General features: G+C 37.5%; 1 protein-coding gene across 4 annotated transcripts in view; it reads right to left on the bottom strand.

The window, feature by feature from the left end:
• Positions 1-2916: 2916 nt before the first annotated feature.
• LOC105999366 (cytochrome P450 2C5-like) overlaps positions 2917-20515 on the bottom strand; it is a 26463-nt gene continuing 8864 nt past the window's right edge. For 2 of the 4 annotated variants that reach the window (XM_013034344.1, XM_013034347.1), the window contains 4 exons: positions 13320-13467; positions 9457-9644; positions 6009-6150; positions 2917-3098 (listed from right to left, as the gene is read on the bottom strand). In XM_013034344.1, coding sequence (XP_012889798.1) covers positions 2917-3098; positions 6009-6150; positions 9457-9644; positions 13320-13467 — 660 coding nt within the window. The remainder of the gene's footprint in view (positions 3099-6008; positions 6151-9456; positions 9645-13319; positions 13468-20515) is intronic. The other 2 variants (XM_013034345.1, XM_013034346.1) reach the window with 2 other exon arrangements.

The raw sequence follows: 20515 nt of genomic DNA, 5'->3' as shown, positions 1-20515 counted from the left end.
TCATCTTATATGGTCATATGTACATAGCAATTTTTAATCTCATATATTGGGCCTAGATGCATACACAATCTATACATGTATCCGTGAATTGTTATGCCTGTTTACATATACAAGATGTATTTATACAGGATATAAGCATACATTATATATGGTTTTCCATAAAATTGGCTCACTATAAGAGTATATTGAACAGGCACTGGTAGCTCATGCCTGTAATCCTAGCTACTGAGGAGGCTGAGATCAGAGGATTGGGATTCCAAGCCAACCCAGGCAGGAAAGTCCATGAGAATCTTACCTTCAATTAATCACCAAAATGCCAGAAGTGGTGTTGTGGCTCAACTGATAAAGCACTATCCTTGAGCAAAAAGCTCAGGGACAGTGCTCAGGTCCTGCATTGATCCCCAAAACCTGCTACTCAGCCCCTAAAAAAGCATTTTGTACAACTTGCTGTTTTCTTGTTGAAAAATATGCCAGTCAAGATATGGAAGATTTCAAGACATGGAAAAATTGGATATGAGTGTTTGATATTTGAAATAAATAATACATAAAATATAAAAATTATGTTTATGGAACCCCATGTTTTATTTTTGGTGGAGTTGGAGTTTGCACTCAAGATTCCATCCTTGGTTGGCATACTGTCTTTGGTGTTGTTCTACCACTTGAAACACCCCTGTAGCCTGATTTACTAGTAATTTTGGAGATGGAGTGTCATGTACATTTCTTCTGGGGATGGCTTCAAACTGCAATCCTCCAGATCTCAGCCTTCTGAGTAGTTAATAATACTGGCAGGTGTCACTGGACCCAAGCTCCTGTTAGGGTTTTAATAATTGTATACACTATACAGTATTTAAATTAGGTAACTAGATATATTTCTTGGAACATGCAGTATGTACTATATCATTTATCTATTGTAAAACCCTTCAAAACCCTTCTTTGCATCATGAAGAGTGGGAATACTCATAGGGAATAAGGTAGATAATCTACAATAGAGCCATCAAATGTGGTTTATCTAAAATAAAATATTTTGTTCTATCAGTCCTGAACTAAATTGTAATGGTTTAAAATTCAGAGCTTTATGAGTTGTAAACACTATTTGATGAATGAACTCAAAAAGTTACTGCTTAGTTTTGTCCTGGAAAAAGAGTTCATTCGTCATAAAGTATTTGCAAGTTGTCAAGATGAAAAACACAAGGTGGTCCTAACCCTCATTTTAATCAATGGATACTGCCATTATGAAACTCTTATTTGTTTTGAAAGTCAGTGATTAACATGAATATTGAAAAACAGTACAAGCTGAGAGAACTTTTCATTTGTTTTAACTGAAGGTTTTAACTATGGAGTGGCTTATGAGACTTGGGGTTTATGTGTTATGACCTCATCTCTAGCCCTTGCAGTGCTACATCCTTATCCAAAAAATGAACCTGAGCCCTGGGTTATAACACAGAAATGATTTTTCGTTAGCCAAAGGTAGATTGAAAGTAGAATTCAAGTGTCTATACGGATTGTTTGTGTGTGTGTGTGTGTGTCTGTGTGTGTGTCTGTGTGTGTGTGTGTGTGCACGCGCATGTTTGTGTGTGTGAGAGAGTGTGCTGATGGGTCTTGAACTCAAGGCCTGGGCTTTTTTGCTCAAGGCCAGCACCCTACCATTTGAGCCTCAGCTGCACTTCTGTCTTTTTTGGTGGTTCATTGGAAGAGAAGAATCTCATACTTTCCTGCCCAGCATGGCAGGAGGCAGCTCTCAGCCTCCTGTGGACCAAGGATTGAGGAGGAGGTGGGGGATAAGCTTCCAAACTACCAAGGTTAACTAGAAGTCAAAACCAGGCCCAACGCTACCTGCACTTCCCCGCTCCTACTCCCATAAGAAAGCCCAAAGAATGATGTTGGAACAGTGACACACTACAGAAGGATCCCCACTACACCATGTACTGAATCTTAAGAAAACAGAATGAGACAAGATCAAGACAGAAACAGAAAAACCGAAGCCTGCTGCTTAGGCCTTATGTAGAGATCTACCACCTCAGCAGTACCCCAGACTCTACAATATGAGAGTCAGATGGGCAGGCCCAGAATTTAAACTTTAGGACTATGAAAAATGAAGAAAAAAATGACATGGTCAAAGTATATAGTACACATGTAGGAAGCACCTTACAATTGATGTATACCAATAAACATAATAGAACAGATGATTAGTAATATAAAAACATAAAGCCATATCTGGCTTTCAATTGGAAACATCAATTGACAAGAATATTTCCAGTTTTTATTTTGTGTTCACACTAATGCCAAAGTAAAGACACGAACCCTAGGCTTTAATGTTTATTCTTGTTTCTGCATCTCACAGTATCTTCTTCCAGGAGGAGCTGCTTCTGGTCATTGCTTTTGTTTATTGAATCCACATCTCCAGATATAACAGGTGACATAGCCAAAGAGTTTTCCTGCCATCTTCCCCTTCCCATTCCCGGTACTTGCCGTAATGTGGACAACATGGCACTCTATTTTGTTTCATTGCTTTGCTGAATTTTGAACGAAGTAGGACAGTCCAAGAATGATTCAGGCATGAAAAGTAATATTTATTATGGATAATATAAAGAGAAAGGAGTCTGAGTTGTCACATGGTAATCATTTTTTTGTTTTGTCATACTAGCATATTACTAAATCAGCATTAGAGAAGTATTATCATGTGGGTAGGGTGTTGATAACACTATTATATTACACAAGAGACTACAGATGTGACAGTGCCATGACACAGGAAACCATCCAAAATGGAGAATGGATCTTCCTGGATCTGGAGGGAGAGGGGAGATGTGAGAAGGGAGGACAGGAAAGCATCCCTGGCAGGGGAAGTTGGTGAGTGATGGCTCAGAGGAGAGAACTGCAGATTGCTGCACAGCTGGAGCCAGACAGCAGAGCTCTTCTTTACACTGGAATGAAGCTCAGCTGGTATGATGGTGGCACAGAGATAAACCCATTTAGAACAGGAGTGGTATTGAGGTCCTGTGGATCCATGAGAGATTTCAGGTTGAAGTTCTGTAAAATGGTGGTTAGGAATAAAAACAGCTCCATGCGGGCCAGGCCTTCTCCAACACAAATTCGTTTGCCTGAAATTTTTGAAAAAAAAAAGTCAAAGCAAGAACTGACTCTATGTATGTAAGAGTGAAAGTATGAAACATTGTATTTGTAACTGACAAAAGAAAGTGTCAATATTTTGTTCAAAGATTACTGAATGCATGGCAGATGGATGCATGGAGGAACACAGGTAAGACAGACTATTTGTCTACTAACACGCAATCTTAACTATTACATCATTGAACTATTTTTTTTAATCTGAGAATAGCAGTGCACACCTGTAAGTCTACCACAGGAAGCTACAAAAGAAGAATCTTGAGTTGATAACCCATTTGAGCTACTTTTTTTACATGCTGTTTTTAAAACCATCAAAGGCAAACTATACCAAACTAAATTATATTTAAAAGAAAAACAGATCACCATCTTCATGTTAACCTTTTATTAAGTATTTCTACATGATAAATTCTCTTTTTAAAATTTCCCTTCTCCCTTTCTCCCTTTTCTCATTCTCTGTATGCCAATTTGGAGGGTGCTGAATTATTAAGTCAGTTAGGTTCTCTACTAAAGAGAGGAGTCATATTTCTGGAATATAACTAAGCTTCCAATCATATTTTTCCCCATGGTTGAGATGAGGATTTAATATGGTTTGTCCTCAACCTGTAGACCTATTCCCATTCCTTCTTTCTTCATATTATCTCTACTTACCAAGAAGGCCTGTAACTGTATACTTTGGGATTTCCTCCAAACTTTTGTATGTATAGAGTAATATATATGCAGGATTGGAAGACATAGACCTACCTGACACTCCAAGTGGAATTCATCACTTGGAAGTAGTGGTGAGAAGCACTACTTTCCCAGTGAACTCAGAAGTCAAATCTTGACTCTGTCACTAAGTACCCATGTGGCTGAGTTACTTAAACTATTGGAGACCTAGTTTCTTCATATATTAAATGGTGATGCTAATAATTCCTTATGAAGTGTTGGTGAGAAATTAAAATAATAATAGATTTTGATGTGTTACAATTTTAATCAAGGTTTCATTATTCTATTCATAAAAATGTTGAGTTCAGGTTTCCATGAAACACTTTGTATGTTCTAAGAAAATACATTCTTATTGCTTATGTGGCCTGTCTCCAGGAAAATATTCAATGGCCACTTTTGGGGGGGTCAGTTGTGAGTCCTGAACTCTGGGCCTGGGCGCTGACCTGCAGCTCTCCCTTTCAAGGCTAGAGCCCCACCACTTGAGTTACAGTGCCACTTCTGGCTTTTTCTGCTCATGTGGTGCTGAGGAATAGAACCCAGGGCCTCATGCATGCAAGGCAAGCACTCTACCACTGAGCCACCGTTCCAGCTCCTCAATGAACACTTTTTACATTTTAATACATCCCAACTTTCCATTTTCTCAGCCTACAGTACTTTCCTGTCCTCCCTTCTCACATCTTCTCACTCCCTCCAGATCCAGAAAGATCCATTCTCCATTTTGGAGGGTTTCCTGTGTCACTGCACTGTCACATCTATAGTCCCCTGTGCTTTATAATAGTCTTATTCACCACCCCATGTGCTAATACTTACCTACTGCTGATTTACTAATATGCTAGTATGTCAAAACTGTAAAATGAATACACATCAATACACAGAGCACTTTTCATGTCCCTTTTTGTACTCTTTGAGTCCTTTCAGGCAATGAAATCTTGCCTTAACTTTCCCAAATATCATAATCAGATTTTCATTGATGCTCAAAATCATTTGAAAGCATAATTTTCTCATTGTTTAAAATGTTTGCCTCTGTGTAAAAAAGTGAATTTTTGAAGAGAGATTGCTGCCTTTCCCCATGGTTTCTAAATGACAGATGTAAAACAGATGTCAAAGGTTACATTATTAGCTGGGTGCCAGTGGCTCATGCCTCCAAACCTAGCTACTCAGAAGGCTGAGATCTGAGGATTGTGATTAGAAGTGAGCCTGTGTAAGAAAGTGGGTGAGACTCTTATCTTAAATTAACCACCAGAAAACCAGAAGTGGAGCTGTGGCTCAAACTTCTAGCTCTGAGCAAAAAAGTCAGAGATAGCACCCTGGCCCTCAGGTCAAACTCCCACAACCAACAAAAACAAAAAAAAATCAAAATAATTGAACAAACAAACAAAAAAGACAAAAAGTCACAGCGTCAGTGAAGGAAGGCTCCTCCTTGGCCAGACACACAGCACACATACTACAGCGTGGAGATACAATATCCAAGACACATGTTTTAAATCAAAAGAAGAACAGAGTGCTCTGTTATCATTGTGGGATATCTGACACAGGTTCCTGATATGTTCATAAGATTATGTGACACTTTCTGACACTCTTGGTTGAGAGTAAATGTTTTATTCTTGTGCTTCATGACTGACTTAAAAATGTTCTGCTGTGTCTTCTGTCTACTATCTGTCCTGTTTGAAGTACCCAATGTCTTAGAATGTTTCTTAGTCCATTTTCTGTTTAATATTGGGGTACAAGAAAGTGACAAATGGGCTAATTCTCCCCCCTCAAATCCTATCTTCCCTTGCTCTCCTTTGGTACTCTTCTGTGCCTTTTGGGAGTCAATCATTCCTTAGAGGAGCCTGGAGGTGACAAATGCCACAAAAAGATGTGGGAGACGCCCGTGATGAAATCATCTTTCTCGTTGTGAGTGTACCCACTGTTTAGGAAAAGATCATTATGATATAGGTAAAGAAAGTTTGCTAGTTTTGCTTGCTTTACTTGTTGAACTTGAAAGAAATGCACAGAGAAACTGAAGCGCCAAACAGTGAAGATGCAACATGAACAAGGAAAGTGCATGGGCATTGAGAGTGCTGCTCCTAATCATGAGTTTAGGGTAAATGCACCAGCCCCAAGGAGGCTTTATATAGGTTCCAACTGACATCCTTCCCCCCAAAGGTATCTTGAGATATGGAATGAAATTTTATTACCTGTTGAGAATGGCATGAAGTAATCACTTTTCTTAAAGTTTCCACTTTTATCCAGAAAGTGGCCAGGGTCAAACTTGTCTGGATTGGGGAATTCCTTGGGGTCGTGCAGCACAGATGTCAATGATGTCAATATGTTTGTGCCCTGGAAACAACATACACCAAGAAGCTAAGCTAAGTTATAGTTTATATATATATGTATGCATATATATATATATATATATATATGCAGCTCATACCTATAATCCTAACTACACTAGATGCTGAGATTGAAGGATTGTAGTTCAAAGTTATCATGCGCAGTTATCTCCAATTAACCACCAGAAAACTGGAAGTAGTGCTTTGGCTAAAAGTGTTAGAGCACTAGATTTGAGCAAAAGAAGGTCAGGGACAGCATCCAGGCCCTGAGTTTAAGTTCCATGAACAACAAATACAAAATAGTTATAGAGTGACATATACAATGAAAATCACTTAGTTCAATCTTCTGTCCTAAAGGTGATGAAGAATTTCAATCAAGAAAATGGCTTCATATCTGATGAATAGCAACACAGAAAACATAAAAAACGGCATGTATGTCTAACATTTAACAATTCTATAGCAATAGATGCAAAGGGTATTGAAGAAGAAGATGAAGACCCCAAGATCTCAAAAACAAAACTATAAGAATGACCGCTAAAATTAATAAAGACATATATAAAAATATGAGTATATTCAAACATAATACAAATAAACAGCTGAATAAATAAGACAAACAATGCAATATATCAACAAGGACTTCAACAAAGACATAAAAATCTTTAGAAATTAATGTAAGATTTTGGAAATGAAAAACTAAATAAATCAAGTAAAAAACTCAATGACGAAGAGTAGATCAAATTGAAAACAGAATATCATGGCTCAAGGGCAAAGTAGATATATTAGAATAGTCAGATGAAGAACTAGGTGAAAAGTAAAGAAGAATGAAGAAAGCATACAAAGCCATCTGGGAAACTTGAAAGATTAAACATATGAAATAGGCTAGAGAAAGAAGAAGAGGCCCATGCTAAAGGAATAAGAAAATATTCAGTAAAATAATTGGAGAATATTTCCTAAATCTTTAGCAATCCAGATACAGGAGGACTTTAGGACAGCTAACAGCTCATATCAGAAAAGAATCTCTCTAAAGAAACACAATGAGTCTTCTATGGTGGCAAGCCCATCAGCATAACACCAGATTTCTCAACAGCAGAAATCTTAAAAGCAAGGAGGTAATAAAGTAATGGAAAGTCTACGAATACCCATCTAGAATACAGTGACTGCATTTGCTCACCCTTCCTTCCTCCATTCCTGTGCCCTCATTTGTCCCTACTCCAATGTTTCCATTTTCTGGTATTTGTTTTGATAAAAATATGGAATGCTTCACAAATCTGAGTGTCCTCCTTTTTTTGGGGGGGGGTCTGGTCGTGGGGCCTGAACTCTGGGCCTGGGCGCTGTCCCTCAGCTCTTTAGCTCAAGGCTAGCGCTCTACCACTTGAGCCACAGCACCACTCCCGGCTTTTTACTTTTTTGCTTATGTGGTGCTGAGGAATTGAACCCAGGGCCTCAGGCATGCAAGGCAAGCTCTCTACCACTGAGCCAACTTCCCAGCCCCTGAGTGTCCTCCTTATAGAAGTGCCATGCCAATCTTCTCTGTATTGTTCTCATTTTAGTGTATGTGCTGCCTAAGCCAGAACGTTGCTTAAAATTTTAAACATATAAAAAGAAGAATCCTAGGGATACACATACAGTGAGACCACAGACGGATACTTTTAGGAGAGGAGCACAAAGGGCTCGATGTCTACGTGCATCTGATTGTAGAAAGTAATATTTATTGGAATGAACTGCATGAAATGAAAACAAGAGTTTTGGTCTTTTTGCTGTTTTTGTTTTCTTTTCTCTTGATTTTGTTTCTTTACCTGTCTTTGGTAGTGTAAGGAGGTGCACAGAAATGGAGGGACAAAGGGTAAACAAATGTAACAATGTAGCTCAATAGACATTCTGTTGAAAATAAACTGTACAACTTGTGGGTGGAGTTGGAAAGGAAAAACTGGGAGACAGCCAGGGAAGGAGTGACATTGTCCAAGAAGAAATGTACTCTATCTGACTTGTGTAACTGTAACTTCTTTGCACATCAGTATTATAATAAAAACTATAAAAAGAAGAATCATTACAGAGAAATGATCTCATTCAAAACATAAATGTAATTATGTTCAAAATTCATACATAAAAATATAGGGTAAACTTCCCTAAAATTTTTTAAAAAACCTCTCCCAAAATCTACTAAAGATACCAAACTTGACAGTGTAATATCAAGCTTGAATTTTTTTCTGCCAATCATAAATAAAGCAAAGATTACCACCATCACTGACCTTATTTACACCATCCTGGCTGCAGTGCAAAAATTCAGCAAATCAAATTTATAAACACAAGAATTGGAAAAGCCAGCATAAAAATATTAACCCAGATATTATGGTAATGCACTCTAAAATTCCAAATAAATCTGCAGGTAAATCACTAGTAATGTCTAATAAATTTCATGAGTTTACTTATTATGATGTCATCAGAATAACTAATTATATTTCTACATATTATGTAAAAAGTATAGCAAAGGCACCATAAAATGAGTAAGACTCAAATGGGGCAGTGGTCTCTTACACTTGTAATTCTAGCTTCTTATGAAGTTGAGATCTGAGGATCGTGGTTATAAGCCAGCTAGGTAGAAAAGTCCATGAGATTCTTATCTCCAGTTAACTACCAGAAAACTGGAAATGGTGCTGTGGCTGAAAGTGGTAGAGCGCCAGCCTTGAGCAAAAAGAGTTCCAAGACACAGTCCCAGCCCAAAGCTCGAACCCCAAGACCCACTTCACCCCTGAAAAAGAATAATAACAATCAAAACACTCAGTATTTTGAAAAAGTCAATGAAAATATTTGAAAGCCACTCTATTGAAAACAAAATACTATTTGTAAAGTAAAACATAGGACAATTGGGAGCATAACTTATTCATGAATTGAAGAAGTCCAGTTTCCCCCAAATTTATCTAAAATTTTACTGTGTCATGACAAACATTCCAGTTGAGCATTTTGGGAACTTGATAAAAATATACTTGTAACATTCATTTGGAAATACAAAAGCCAATACAAAATACAAATTAAAAATAAAATGCAATACAAATACAAAATAGCCAATAGGAAGGACCACCCCAAAACAAAAGAATTTAAGGGGCAGAACAAAATTGGAAAATTCACAGTGCCATATGCCAGGGATATTATTGCATAGATATACAACCCAAACCTTCTATAACACAAATTCTCCTGAGTAGCGAACTGTGAGATTTTGCCACCTCTCTCATGTGGTGTCCAGGAGAGGAATCTCAGAATGAACTCAGGAACTCAGGTTTCCTATGGAGGCTCAGCAGTCAAGAAACAAACTCACCTTGGGAATGATGTAGTCTCTAAACTTAACATCACGGGTTACCGCATGGAGCAGGCTTAGGGGTAGGAGATCAATGTATCTCTGGATCTCATGCATAACAGCATCTGTGTAGGGCATTTGGCTCCTGTCCTGCATGCAGGGGCTGCGGTGCCTGCCAATCACATGGTCAATCTCTTCCTTCACTTTAGCTGGTGAGACATAATAAGAAATGGCGGAACAGGAGGAAAGTGACACATTGATCACAGTAAGTCAGTGCTTCATAAATTGTGATAATGTGTCTGAACAAGATTTGATGTAAAAAATACGTGCCCCATGGAATATTAATACTTCAGTATATGCTCACATAAGTCTTCTACTAAGTAGCCTTATAATGTATTAATATATCCATAAAGTTTAGCTTCTTGTTAAAAAAACAAAAAGACTATTAATGTACATGTAATATACTTTATATATTGAAGTAAAATACCTTTATTTGACATAGAAGAAGTATGTTACTATAGGTACTACATACTTATAATAAGACATTACAAAATAAAAGAAATAAAATATTAATAATAAAAGTATATTTTTGAGGACATTATTATCTTCACTTATATCTCTAGATTTCACTAATCTCCACAAATATGAACAATAATTCATGGACTACACAATAAAATAAATGGCTCTAAGACAATAGTATGACTTTTAAGATATTAATGAAATATTCCCATTTTGTTCTAGTTCAGAAATATTTTTGCTATATATATAGCAAAATATAATATATTTAAACCAAATTTTAACATAAAATAGGATAAGAGATGATTTTACCATAACATTATTTTCAATTTCTATTAATTTATAGAAAAAATGGTGTGTCTTAAAAAGAGAATTTAGCTTCCATAATTGATATGAGTATAGTAAGAGTATATTTTAAAAATAGACAACATAAGTAAAAACATTAATGAAGTACATTATAAGGAGTGACATTGATCAAGATGCATTGTAACTCAGGAATTGATGTATTAACTTGAAACCCCTTGAACAACAACTTAATGATAATAGAAAAAAATATTGTATGCAGATATGGAAGTAACAGTATTAAATATACACTTAAGGTACAATAATAAAATGCAGAGGAAGAAATGATAGTTCTCAAAGAAAAATAGGAAAGAAGTATTATTTTTTATTTTTTAACATACAAATAGTGTGTGTGTTCATGAATGCATATGAGCAATGTGCAGTAATACCTCCATTATCCAATCACTTTCTAATGATCGCCATATTGGGCATCCTAGGATCTGCTTCGGAAAATTATCCTCAGGTTTCTAAATAATGATGCTTTCTTTTTCTTTTCTTTTTCTTGTTTTGGGGCTTGAACTAAGAGCCTCAGTTATGTCCTTGAACCTCTACCACTTGAGCCACCAGTATCACTTCTGGCTTTTTCTGAGTAGTTTTTGGAGATAAGAGTATCACGAACTTTCCTGTCTGGGCTGGCTGCAAACCACAATCCTCAGATCTCAGCCTCCTGAGTAGGTAGGATTACAGGCAGGAGTCACTGGTGCCCATTTGGGCTTTTTAAAAATCACTTTTAGAGAGTATTTATTGATTTCTTAATATGTGAAATAAAAATTTACATTTACATCTCAATCTCATATATTTAGCCACATTTATAAATAGATACATGGTGCTACATATCCACATTTCTCCTCACTTCATTAACAATGATATACTAGATATAGTATTTGAGGTTTTAAACCAGTATTAATCATTCTGGCTACAGAAATATTGTTCCCTGGGTGGAAACTAAGATTGTTTTCCATTTATTGTCCTTCTCTTGTCTTCCATATCAGTTCATGATTTTTCCATTTCCTGAGTTAGAATTATTTGCAAGTACACGAAGAGGTGTTTGAAATGTCTAGCAATACATAGTCAGTAAGTGGAGAATCAGACTCTTGGTCATGTCTCTCATTCCCAGTGTCTCCGCTCCCTCCTTGCATCGTTGGTTTCTGGTTTGTTCTCATGTGGGTGTTTCCTAAGGTGAGCTTCTAGCAGCCTCAGTGACAGTCTCAGAACACCCCATGACCTTTCTGTCCCAGTTTCTAGAGTCCATGATTTTCTTTGTCTTGGCTTTAGATAACTGAATGAAATATGTTATATGGTACTTTGAGAAAAAAGAGAAAATGGGGTATGAAGTTTATGGCTGATAGGGAAGTCTAACTCTCCCACCCTTTCTCATCAATACATAGGTCGTTGTTACTCTTAAGATTTCTGATACAATCTTCACCTTCTCTTTACATGTGACCTAGTTGTGTCTTTCAGAAAGTTGTGATGATCTTTCTAATCCTGGTATTCTGGAATGCTACAACTTATGCAGAGTGGATGTTTCCATTCCCTTTGTTCTGCTCGACACTTGGAGATAATTTTCTATCAAATTGGTAAAAATGGAAGTTCTTAAAGTTCTTCATTCTGGAGGATGTACTTTGCTGATCAATTTCAGGAATCAAGAGAAATAGAAACTTATGCAATATAAACAACAAGAGGGCTTTACTGGGCCACTCATCTTTACATTTCACTGTCTTTACCCAAAATTTCTGAGTACAGAGTTTTGCAGGTTCAAATTTCTCTAGAGAGACAACCTTTCTTTACACCTGATGAGTGGAAGCTGTGGTGAGAATTTGAGCATGGAGAGTCTGTTTGTTAAATTCTTTTTCTATCTTCTTTGACACTTGTCCGTCCTTCCTTCCTTCCTTCCTTCCTTCCTTCCTTCTTTCCGTCCTTCCATCCTTCCTACCTTCCTTGCTTCCTTCCTTCCTTCTCTCCTTCCTTCCTTCCTTCTTTCCTTCCTTCCTTCCTTCCTGCATTTCTTCTGTCATGGGACATGAATTCTGGGCCTGGGCAATGTCCTTGAGCTCTTCTGCTCAAGGCAAGTGATCTGCCATTTGAGCCATAGTGTCCCATCTGGTTTTCTTGTGCTTAATTGGAGAGAAGAGTCTCATGGACTTTCCTATCAGGGCTGGCTTTTGAACCTAAATCCTCAGGTCTGAGTAGCCAGGATTACAGATGTGAACCCCTGGTGCCCAGTGACACCTGCTATTTCTAAACTTAATGGGAATTTTAGAGTTGTAACTTGGTTTTGCTTTTATCTGAACTTTTCTTGCTATAACATTCATGTGAAAGCATCATGTGTCTGGCTCAGTTATTTCATCACAATTACATATACTCTGAAGGTCAGATTTTTGGTAAAGACTTCTTCTGTTTACTATTTTCCTACTTTTTCCCCTCAGAGGACTAATCCTTATTTGAAACTATTTTATCATTATTTCCTAAATCTTAACACAGTGTTTCCCAAGTAAAAATCTTTAAATATAAAATAACATTGTAAAAGATAAAAAAAATACAAATGTCCTTGTGAAATTCTAACTTTATCAGACTTAAGTTTTTTCTAAATAGATTTCTGAAATTTTACAATTCATTCAAGTATGGCTTCTGTCTCAGTAATACCTTCCTAATGAGTCTCTGTTTTGGAATGGAATTTATCTCAGACAGCCTCATTAAGTTCTAGTACTTCTCCTGATGCATAGGGACAAGAATTCTCTTGGCCTTTGGCAGCGTTAAAATTGTTAGAATAAGGAAAAGTATATAGATGAATTTACCTCTTGTAAAAACTGGAATTTCTGGTCTAAAATCAATTTATGCTAGAACTGTTTTCTAATAATTACCTTCTATAAAATCAAGACACCAAAGAAGAATCTTATTGTTTTTCCTACTGCTTTGTTCTCATCACTTCTCTTTGATTACAGCTGGTAGCATGGGATGTTGAATTGTGAGACATATCTTCAAATCTCTACCAGCATCTTACCCATGTTTTCCTGAAATTCACCTACCTGTGACGTGGGGGTGCTTCATCAGGAGCAGCAGGGAGTATCTCAGTGTTGTGCTTGTCGTTTCTGTCCCAGCACCAAATAAATCCAATGCAGCAATTGTCAAACCTTCAGTAGTAAATTCTGATGGTTCCTTCAGATTTTTCTGTTCCTAGGATTGGATATTTACCAGCACATGTGATTATAGTGAATCTACACTATCTCGCATAAACCTGGAGAGTAAAGCACTAAGAGAAATGCACAATGACATGGCAGGGGTGACAGTAGTTGAGCCCAGGGTTTCAGGGCTACTGTGTTGTCTCTATTCTCACTGATATGGTACTGTGACTCTGTATTTGAAATCATGAAACTCACCACTCATTTAAGCCACTAATAACTATATTTTCTCTAATTTTTACAGGATAAGAAAATCGAGTGATAAAGTAGGAAAATTAGGGCATTACAAGTCTCAAGTAAATTTTGCAATCATCTTTTTTATTGATGATGTTGATGGTCTTGAGCTTGAACTTAGGCCTTGGGTGTTGTCCTAGAGCATTTTTGCTCAAGGTTAGTGCTAAACCACTTGAACATTCCACTTCTTGCTGGTTAAATTGGTATGAAGCTGGCTTCAAACTTTGATCTTCAGATTTCAGCCTCTTGAGTAGTAGGATTACAGGCATGAGTCCTTATTCCAATTTAACATCTTGTGTCAAAAATTTACATATGCTAAGTATTTCTTGTGAAAATGCTAAAGGTAGAGTCTGGAGGAAGATGGCCTAGGCAAAGCTGGGGGATAAACAAGCTCTTGCATAGAAAACAGTTTAAATGTTCCAGTGAAAAGTCCAAGGATAGTCACACCAAGTACGCAACCATAGTACAGAAAGTTTAGTTAGAGAGAAAAAAACCAGGGATATTGGTTAAGGAGACAGATTCAAGCACTCCTGTGTCTGCGGTGGTGGGGGCGGCTGCTACTGTGGCCACTATATCAAAAAGAGAGCCTGGGACAAAGGTGCCAGAGGTGGTGTGTGAACAGATTCTATTGATCACCAGCAAAAACTGACAAAGAACAGAAATCTTCATCCTGCTGACCACAGACAGTCACAGATCAAGGATGCCTGGACACCAAGGGAAAAGTGTGAGTATCCCCAAGACAGCCTCACTCCTCACGAGTAGTGGTGGGAAGGTAGCCCCTCCTCCACCATGAGAGAAGAACTCCAACTGTGATACTGACACAGACACAGCCAGAGCAGCTAGCATGTAACTCAGACCTTGGAAGGAACCTGACCTGCAGGGCTCAGCTACACACAGGGAAAAGTTGCACTTCCCAGGCCGAGGAAGCTCCACCTATGGAGGAGTGACTCTCTTCACTGGGTAAATGGAGCCAGAGGCTGACCTTCCCCACTGCAGCACAGGCAGCAGACCCAGCACCAGGAGGGGTAAAAGAAAAACAATTGAAACTCAGTAAACATAATTCCTGAGAATGGCTTCAGGCTGGGCTGTATGTCTCAAGAGCTAGCCCCTCAAGGAAAAGCTACTGATTGCTGATAAGCTTCAACCCTGCCACAACCTAGCCTCATCACAGCAACTCCAAGCTAGAGGAAAGAGCCATCTCCCTCTTTTGCGATACTCAAAACAGATCTCCCTCCCACTGGGAGGATCACAAAGTCCTGGATAAGGCAGAGCTGCCTACCTGCTCAAACAAACTGACTTAAGAAAACAATCAAGCCACAGGAAAACCAAATACCACAAGCAAACCAAGACTCCACCAAGACTACAGACACAGGGGAGACACAAGATCCCACCGCCCCCTCCCCTCAAAAAAATCGAAGAATTCTTGTTTCTATCTAATTAAAATTTTTTACTTTTCTATTTTTTTCATCATTATTTTAGGGGTGTGTGTATGTGTGTGTGTGTGTATTTAATTATTTTACTCTTTTCCATTTTGGTCCTTTTTGGGTTTTTTTTTTTGCATGACTTAATTCCTGTTCTGTTCATCCCCAGATATATGCTTGTCTTCGATTATTAGACCTTATACTTCATTGTATGTATACTTAATTCAGATATAGATTACTCAGTTCACAAACTCTCAGCTTTAACCCCTTTAATTGTAGTATTATTTCTTAATACTTATATACTTTTAAGTGTTTATTTTTTTATATTTTTATTTTAAATTTTTAAATTTTTCCTTTTTTCTTTATGTCTCTTCTTTATTTCTACCCTTTTCCTCTCTCTGAAATTAGGTCTTGGTTAAATTCCCTCTCTCCTTTTTGCTCCCACATTCTCTAATCTTATTTTCTCCCCACAATTCTTCCTAAACCTATTAATTTCTGGTCTGCTAACTCCCTCTTTGACTTTCTTAGTCCATTGATCCCTAGCTGTTGTTGAACTAGATTGTATCTATTTAACTAGATTGTATTTGTACTCATTTTAACTGCTTCAAACAATCAGTGCAACTACAGGGCTGTGGTTGATAATTGCCTTGAAAAAAATGTTCTTGCTTTCATACCCAAATGGGCAGAACAAGTTGGAAAAGCACAAAAAAAGACAAGTCCAGGAATCACAATTCCCACTCATGATAAACAGACAACAAAGCAGTTGATGAATAATCCAGAGGAGAGTTCCAAAAGGCTCTATAAACACTACTGGTAAGCATGCTGAATGAAGAGATTGAAGCCTGCAAAGGTCTCTGTGTGAGGGTAATAGGGAAATGCAGGAGCATGATGAGGCTAACCAAAGATTAATACAGGAATTTTGTGAGTGTGAGAAAGCTAACAGAAAAATTGCATGAGTGAGATGAGAATAAACAAAGATCCGCAAACAGAAAGCTGGAGGAATCCATGGAGGCCACAAAGGGAATCCTGAATGCAGCCCAACAGGAGGATAGGGACTCCAGTGAAACTATAACCAACCAACTAAAGGAATGGAGAATAAAAACCAAATTAAGGAGTTAAAGAAGTCCATAGAAGATCTAAAACAAAGCTCCAACAAAGAATTTGAAGCTATTAAAGCTGACCAATTAGAAGGAAAGGAAATGAAAAACGAAGTAGAAAGTCTTGACAGTAGGTTAGACCATGGAGAAGATCGAATCCCTGGGATTGAAGACAGCCTAGACATTATAGAGAAAGATGAGATAAGTATTGAAGGCAAATGCAATAGGTCTGTTCCACATTTAGAAGATACCATCAGAAGACCTAATTTAAGGCTTATGAGTGTAGAGGAGGGTCTAGAGACAAAAGTTAAAGGTCTAGGAAATTTATTTAAGAGGATCCCAGCAGAGAACTTCCCAAACTTGCAAAAAGATAGGCCCATTCAGATACAAGAAGCCTTTAGAACCCCAAATATACCAGACCAGGACAGGACATCCCACTGAAACATTGCAATCCACACAGGATCAAATAAGACCAAGGAAAGGATCCTTAAAGCTATCAGGAAGAAAAGATCAATCACCTCTAAAGGGAAACCAATCAGAATAACTTCAGCTTTCTCAGCAGAGACAGTGAAAGCAAGAAAAGCCTGGAATGATGTATGCCAATCCTAAAGACAAACAACTATCAATCAAGAATACTGTATCCAGCTAAAATCTCCTTCATAACAGAAGAATAAATAAAAACCTGACACAGCAAAGAAAAATTGAAACAATATATCTCCACCAAACCAGCCCTACAAAAGATACTTAAAGATGCCCTACACTTAGAAAACCAACAAGAGCACAATAAAGGCCAAGAAACAGCCCCCAAACAGAGAATATAAGAATCATAGGAAGAATCCAGTTGGCACAGCCCCCAAGAAAGTAGATAACGCAGCAGGAACTACCAAACACCTCTCAGTCCTAATTCTCAATATTAATTGACTTATGTCTCCAATTAAGCGACATAGATTGGATCAAAAAGTAAGATCCTTCTATCTTCTGCCTTCAAGAGACACACCTTGCCCACAAAAACAAAGATATTCTGAAAGTGATAGGCTGGTATAAAATCTACCAAGTAAATGGCCTCCATAAACAGGTGGAAGTTGCAATCCTAATACTAAATAAAATAGACTTCAAATTAAAATTAGCAACAAAAGATAAAGAAGGTCGCTACATACTAAATAAGGGATCTCTCTTTGCGGAGAATATTACAATTCTAAATATCTAGTCACCAAATACATTTAGGATAATAAGTTTGAGAATCTGGAAGAAATGGATGAATTTCTAATAATATTGACATGTCCAAACTAAACCAAGATGATTTAAATCAACTTAACAGACCCATATCAAGCATCAAAATAGAAATAGCAATAAGAGATCTCCCACCCAAGAAAAGCCCAGGACTGGATGGATTTACAGCTAAATTTTACAAGACCTTCAAAGCAGAACTCACACCAATACTCCTCCAAATCTTCAATGAAATTGAAAGTGAAAGTTCACTACCAAACTCTCTATGAAGCCTTAGTAATACTCATCCCAAAACCAGGCAGGGACTCATCAAAGAGAGAACTGTAGACCCATTTCTTTGATGAACATCGATGCAAAACTTCTCAATAAAATCTTGGCCAATCGGCTTCAACAACTCATAAAAAAATTCATGTACCATTATCAAACAGAATTCATTTCAGGGATGCAAAGCTCATTCAATATACACAAATCAATTAATATAATTCATCACATCAACAAGAGGAAGGATAAGAACCACATGCTTATCTCAATAGATGCAGAAAAAGTATTTGAAAAGATCAAACATCTTTTATGATGGAAGCTCTGGAAAAACTAGGAATCCATGGAACATTCCTCAATATAATATGACAAACGTACAGCCAGCATTATACTTAATAACAAAAAGCTAAAGGCATTTCCTCTAAACTCAGGAACAAGACAAAGATGTCCACTTTCTCCATTTCTCTTCAGTTTAGTGTTAGAATGCCTAGCTAGAGCAATAAGACAAGATACAAACATAAACGGGATCCAAATAACAAAAGATGAAGTAAAACTCTCGATTCTTGCAGATGACATCATCTTTTATTTAAAGAAGCCTATGGACTACACTCCCAAATTATTCGAGCTGATTTTAAATTTTGGCAAATTAGCAGGGTATAAAATTAACCCTCAAAAATCAGTGGCTTGGGCTGGGAAGGTGGCTCAGTAGTAGAACACTTGCCTTGAATGCATGTGGCCCTGGGTTCGATTCCTCAGCACCATATAAGCAGAAAAAACCAGAAGTGGCACCGTGGCTCAAGTGGTAGCGTGCTCGCCTTGAGCTGAGGAGCTGAGGAACAGCACTCAGGCCCAGAGTTCAAGTCCCACAACCAACCAAAAACAACAACAACAACAACAATGGCTTTTCTGTATGCCAACAATGAAAAGAGCATGGCTGAAATCAGGAAAGTAACTCTTTTTGTAATAGTTTCCCCCACCCCCCACCCCCGACTACCTAGGAGTTAATTAAAGAAGTGAAGGACCTCTACAATGACAACTTTAAAAATCTGAAAAAGGAAATTAAATCAGAACTAAGGAAGTGGAAAAACCTCCCATGGTCCTGGATTGGGAGGATTAACATCATGAAAATGGCAATACTGCCAAGGGCTATCTACAAATTCAATGTGATACCTATAAATATCCAACCTCATTCTTCAATGAAGAAGCAACCCAAAAATTCATATGGACCAATAAAAGATTCTGAATAGCAAAAACAATACTTATCAGAAAGAACAGTCCTGGAGGAATATCAATACCAAATTTCAAGCTCTACTACAAAGCCATAGTAATCAAAACAGCTTGGTACTGGCACAAGAACAGACCTGAAAACCATTGGAATAGAACTGAAGACCCAGTAAAGAACCCATAGACCTATGGCCACTTAATCTTCGATAAGGGAGCCAAAAAATAGTATGACAGAATGACAGCTTCTTCAGTAAATGATGTTGGCAAAATTGGTTAAACACCTGTAGAAAATTAAAGCTGGATCCTTATATATCACCCTGTACCAGAATCAACTCCAAATGGATCAAAGACCTTGAGGTTAAAGCAAACACCCTGAAAACATTGAAGGGAGGAATAAGAGAAATTCTAGGGCTTCTTTTCACAGGCTGAACTTTTCTTAATGAAGAGCCAGAAACACAACAAACAAAGAAAAGTTGGACAAATGGGATTGCATTAAACTGCATGGCAGTTCTGCATGGCAAAGGACATAGCTTGCAAGATCAATAGAAAGCCCATGGATTGGGAGATCTTCACTAGCCATACAACAGAAAAGGATCTCATATCTAAAATATACTTAGAACTCAAAAAATTAAATCCCCCAACAACAATTCCTCAATGAAACAACTGCCTGATTAATAAGTGGGCTAAAAGACTTAAACTTCTCTGACGATATAATAAGAATGGCCTATAGACACATGAAGAAATACTCAACTTCTCTAGCCATAAAAGAAATGCAAATCAAGACAACATTGAGATTCTACTTCATCCCAGTTAGACTAGCTATAATCAAGAAATCCAATAATAACAGAGGCTGGAGAGGATGTGGCCAAAGTGGGAGTGTAAACTTCTTTGGCCACTTTGAAAAGTAGTATGGAGGTTTCTCAAAAGACTCTACATAGAGCTACCCAGCAATCCCACTTTGGGGCATTTACCCAAACGGTCACAAACAAAGTCATACCAAAGCTACAAGCACAATTATGTTTATCAAAGCATTATTTACCATAGCTAAGAAAATGTGGTCTCTCTCTCTCTCTCTCTCTCTCTCTATCTATCTATCTATCTAATGGAATTCTATGCTTCCATAAGAAAGAATGACACTTCTCCATTTGCTAGGAAATGGAAAGACTTGGAAAAAATTCTATTAAGTGAAGTAAGCCAGGCCCAAAGAAACATAGGTCCCATGGTTTCCCTTATTTGCAGTAACTAGTATATGTTTAGAACAAGCTGAAAAGGTCAAAAGCTATGTACATATGTCCATATAAGTTGATGGTAAGGGAAATGAACCCCAAGATATAGATACAAGAGGTTTTTTATCTTTCTTGCTGTTGTTTTTAATGTATTTATAATGTACTATGTGATTTTTTTGTTTCTTTGTATGTTCCCATTTTCACTGGTGCCCTGCATCTTATATATTCATTTTTCTAATTTGAGGAGGGAGAGAGAAAGAACAAAATGCCAAAATAAGGATACAGGTTGACCCATTGTAACAATGAGATGTACAAGACACTATGTTCCAAATGAACTTTACAGCTTTGTCGGGGGG

The sequence above is a fragment of the Dipodomys ordii genome, unplaced genomic scaffold (assembly GCF_000151885.1).
Source record: "Dipodomys ordii isolate 6190 unplaced genomic scaffold, Dord_2.0 Scaffold188, whole genome shotgun sequence".
NCBI classification, from domain to species: Eukaryota; Metazoa; Chordata; class Mammalia; order Rodentia; family Heteromyidae; genus Dipodomys; species Dipodomys ordii.
Note: the sequence above shows the minus strand (reverse complement) of the source record. Positions and strands in the feature narration are given on the sequence as shown.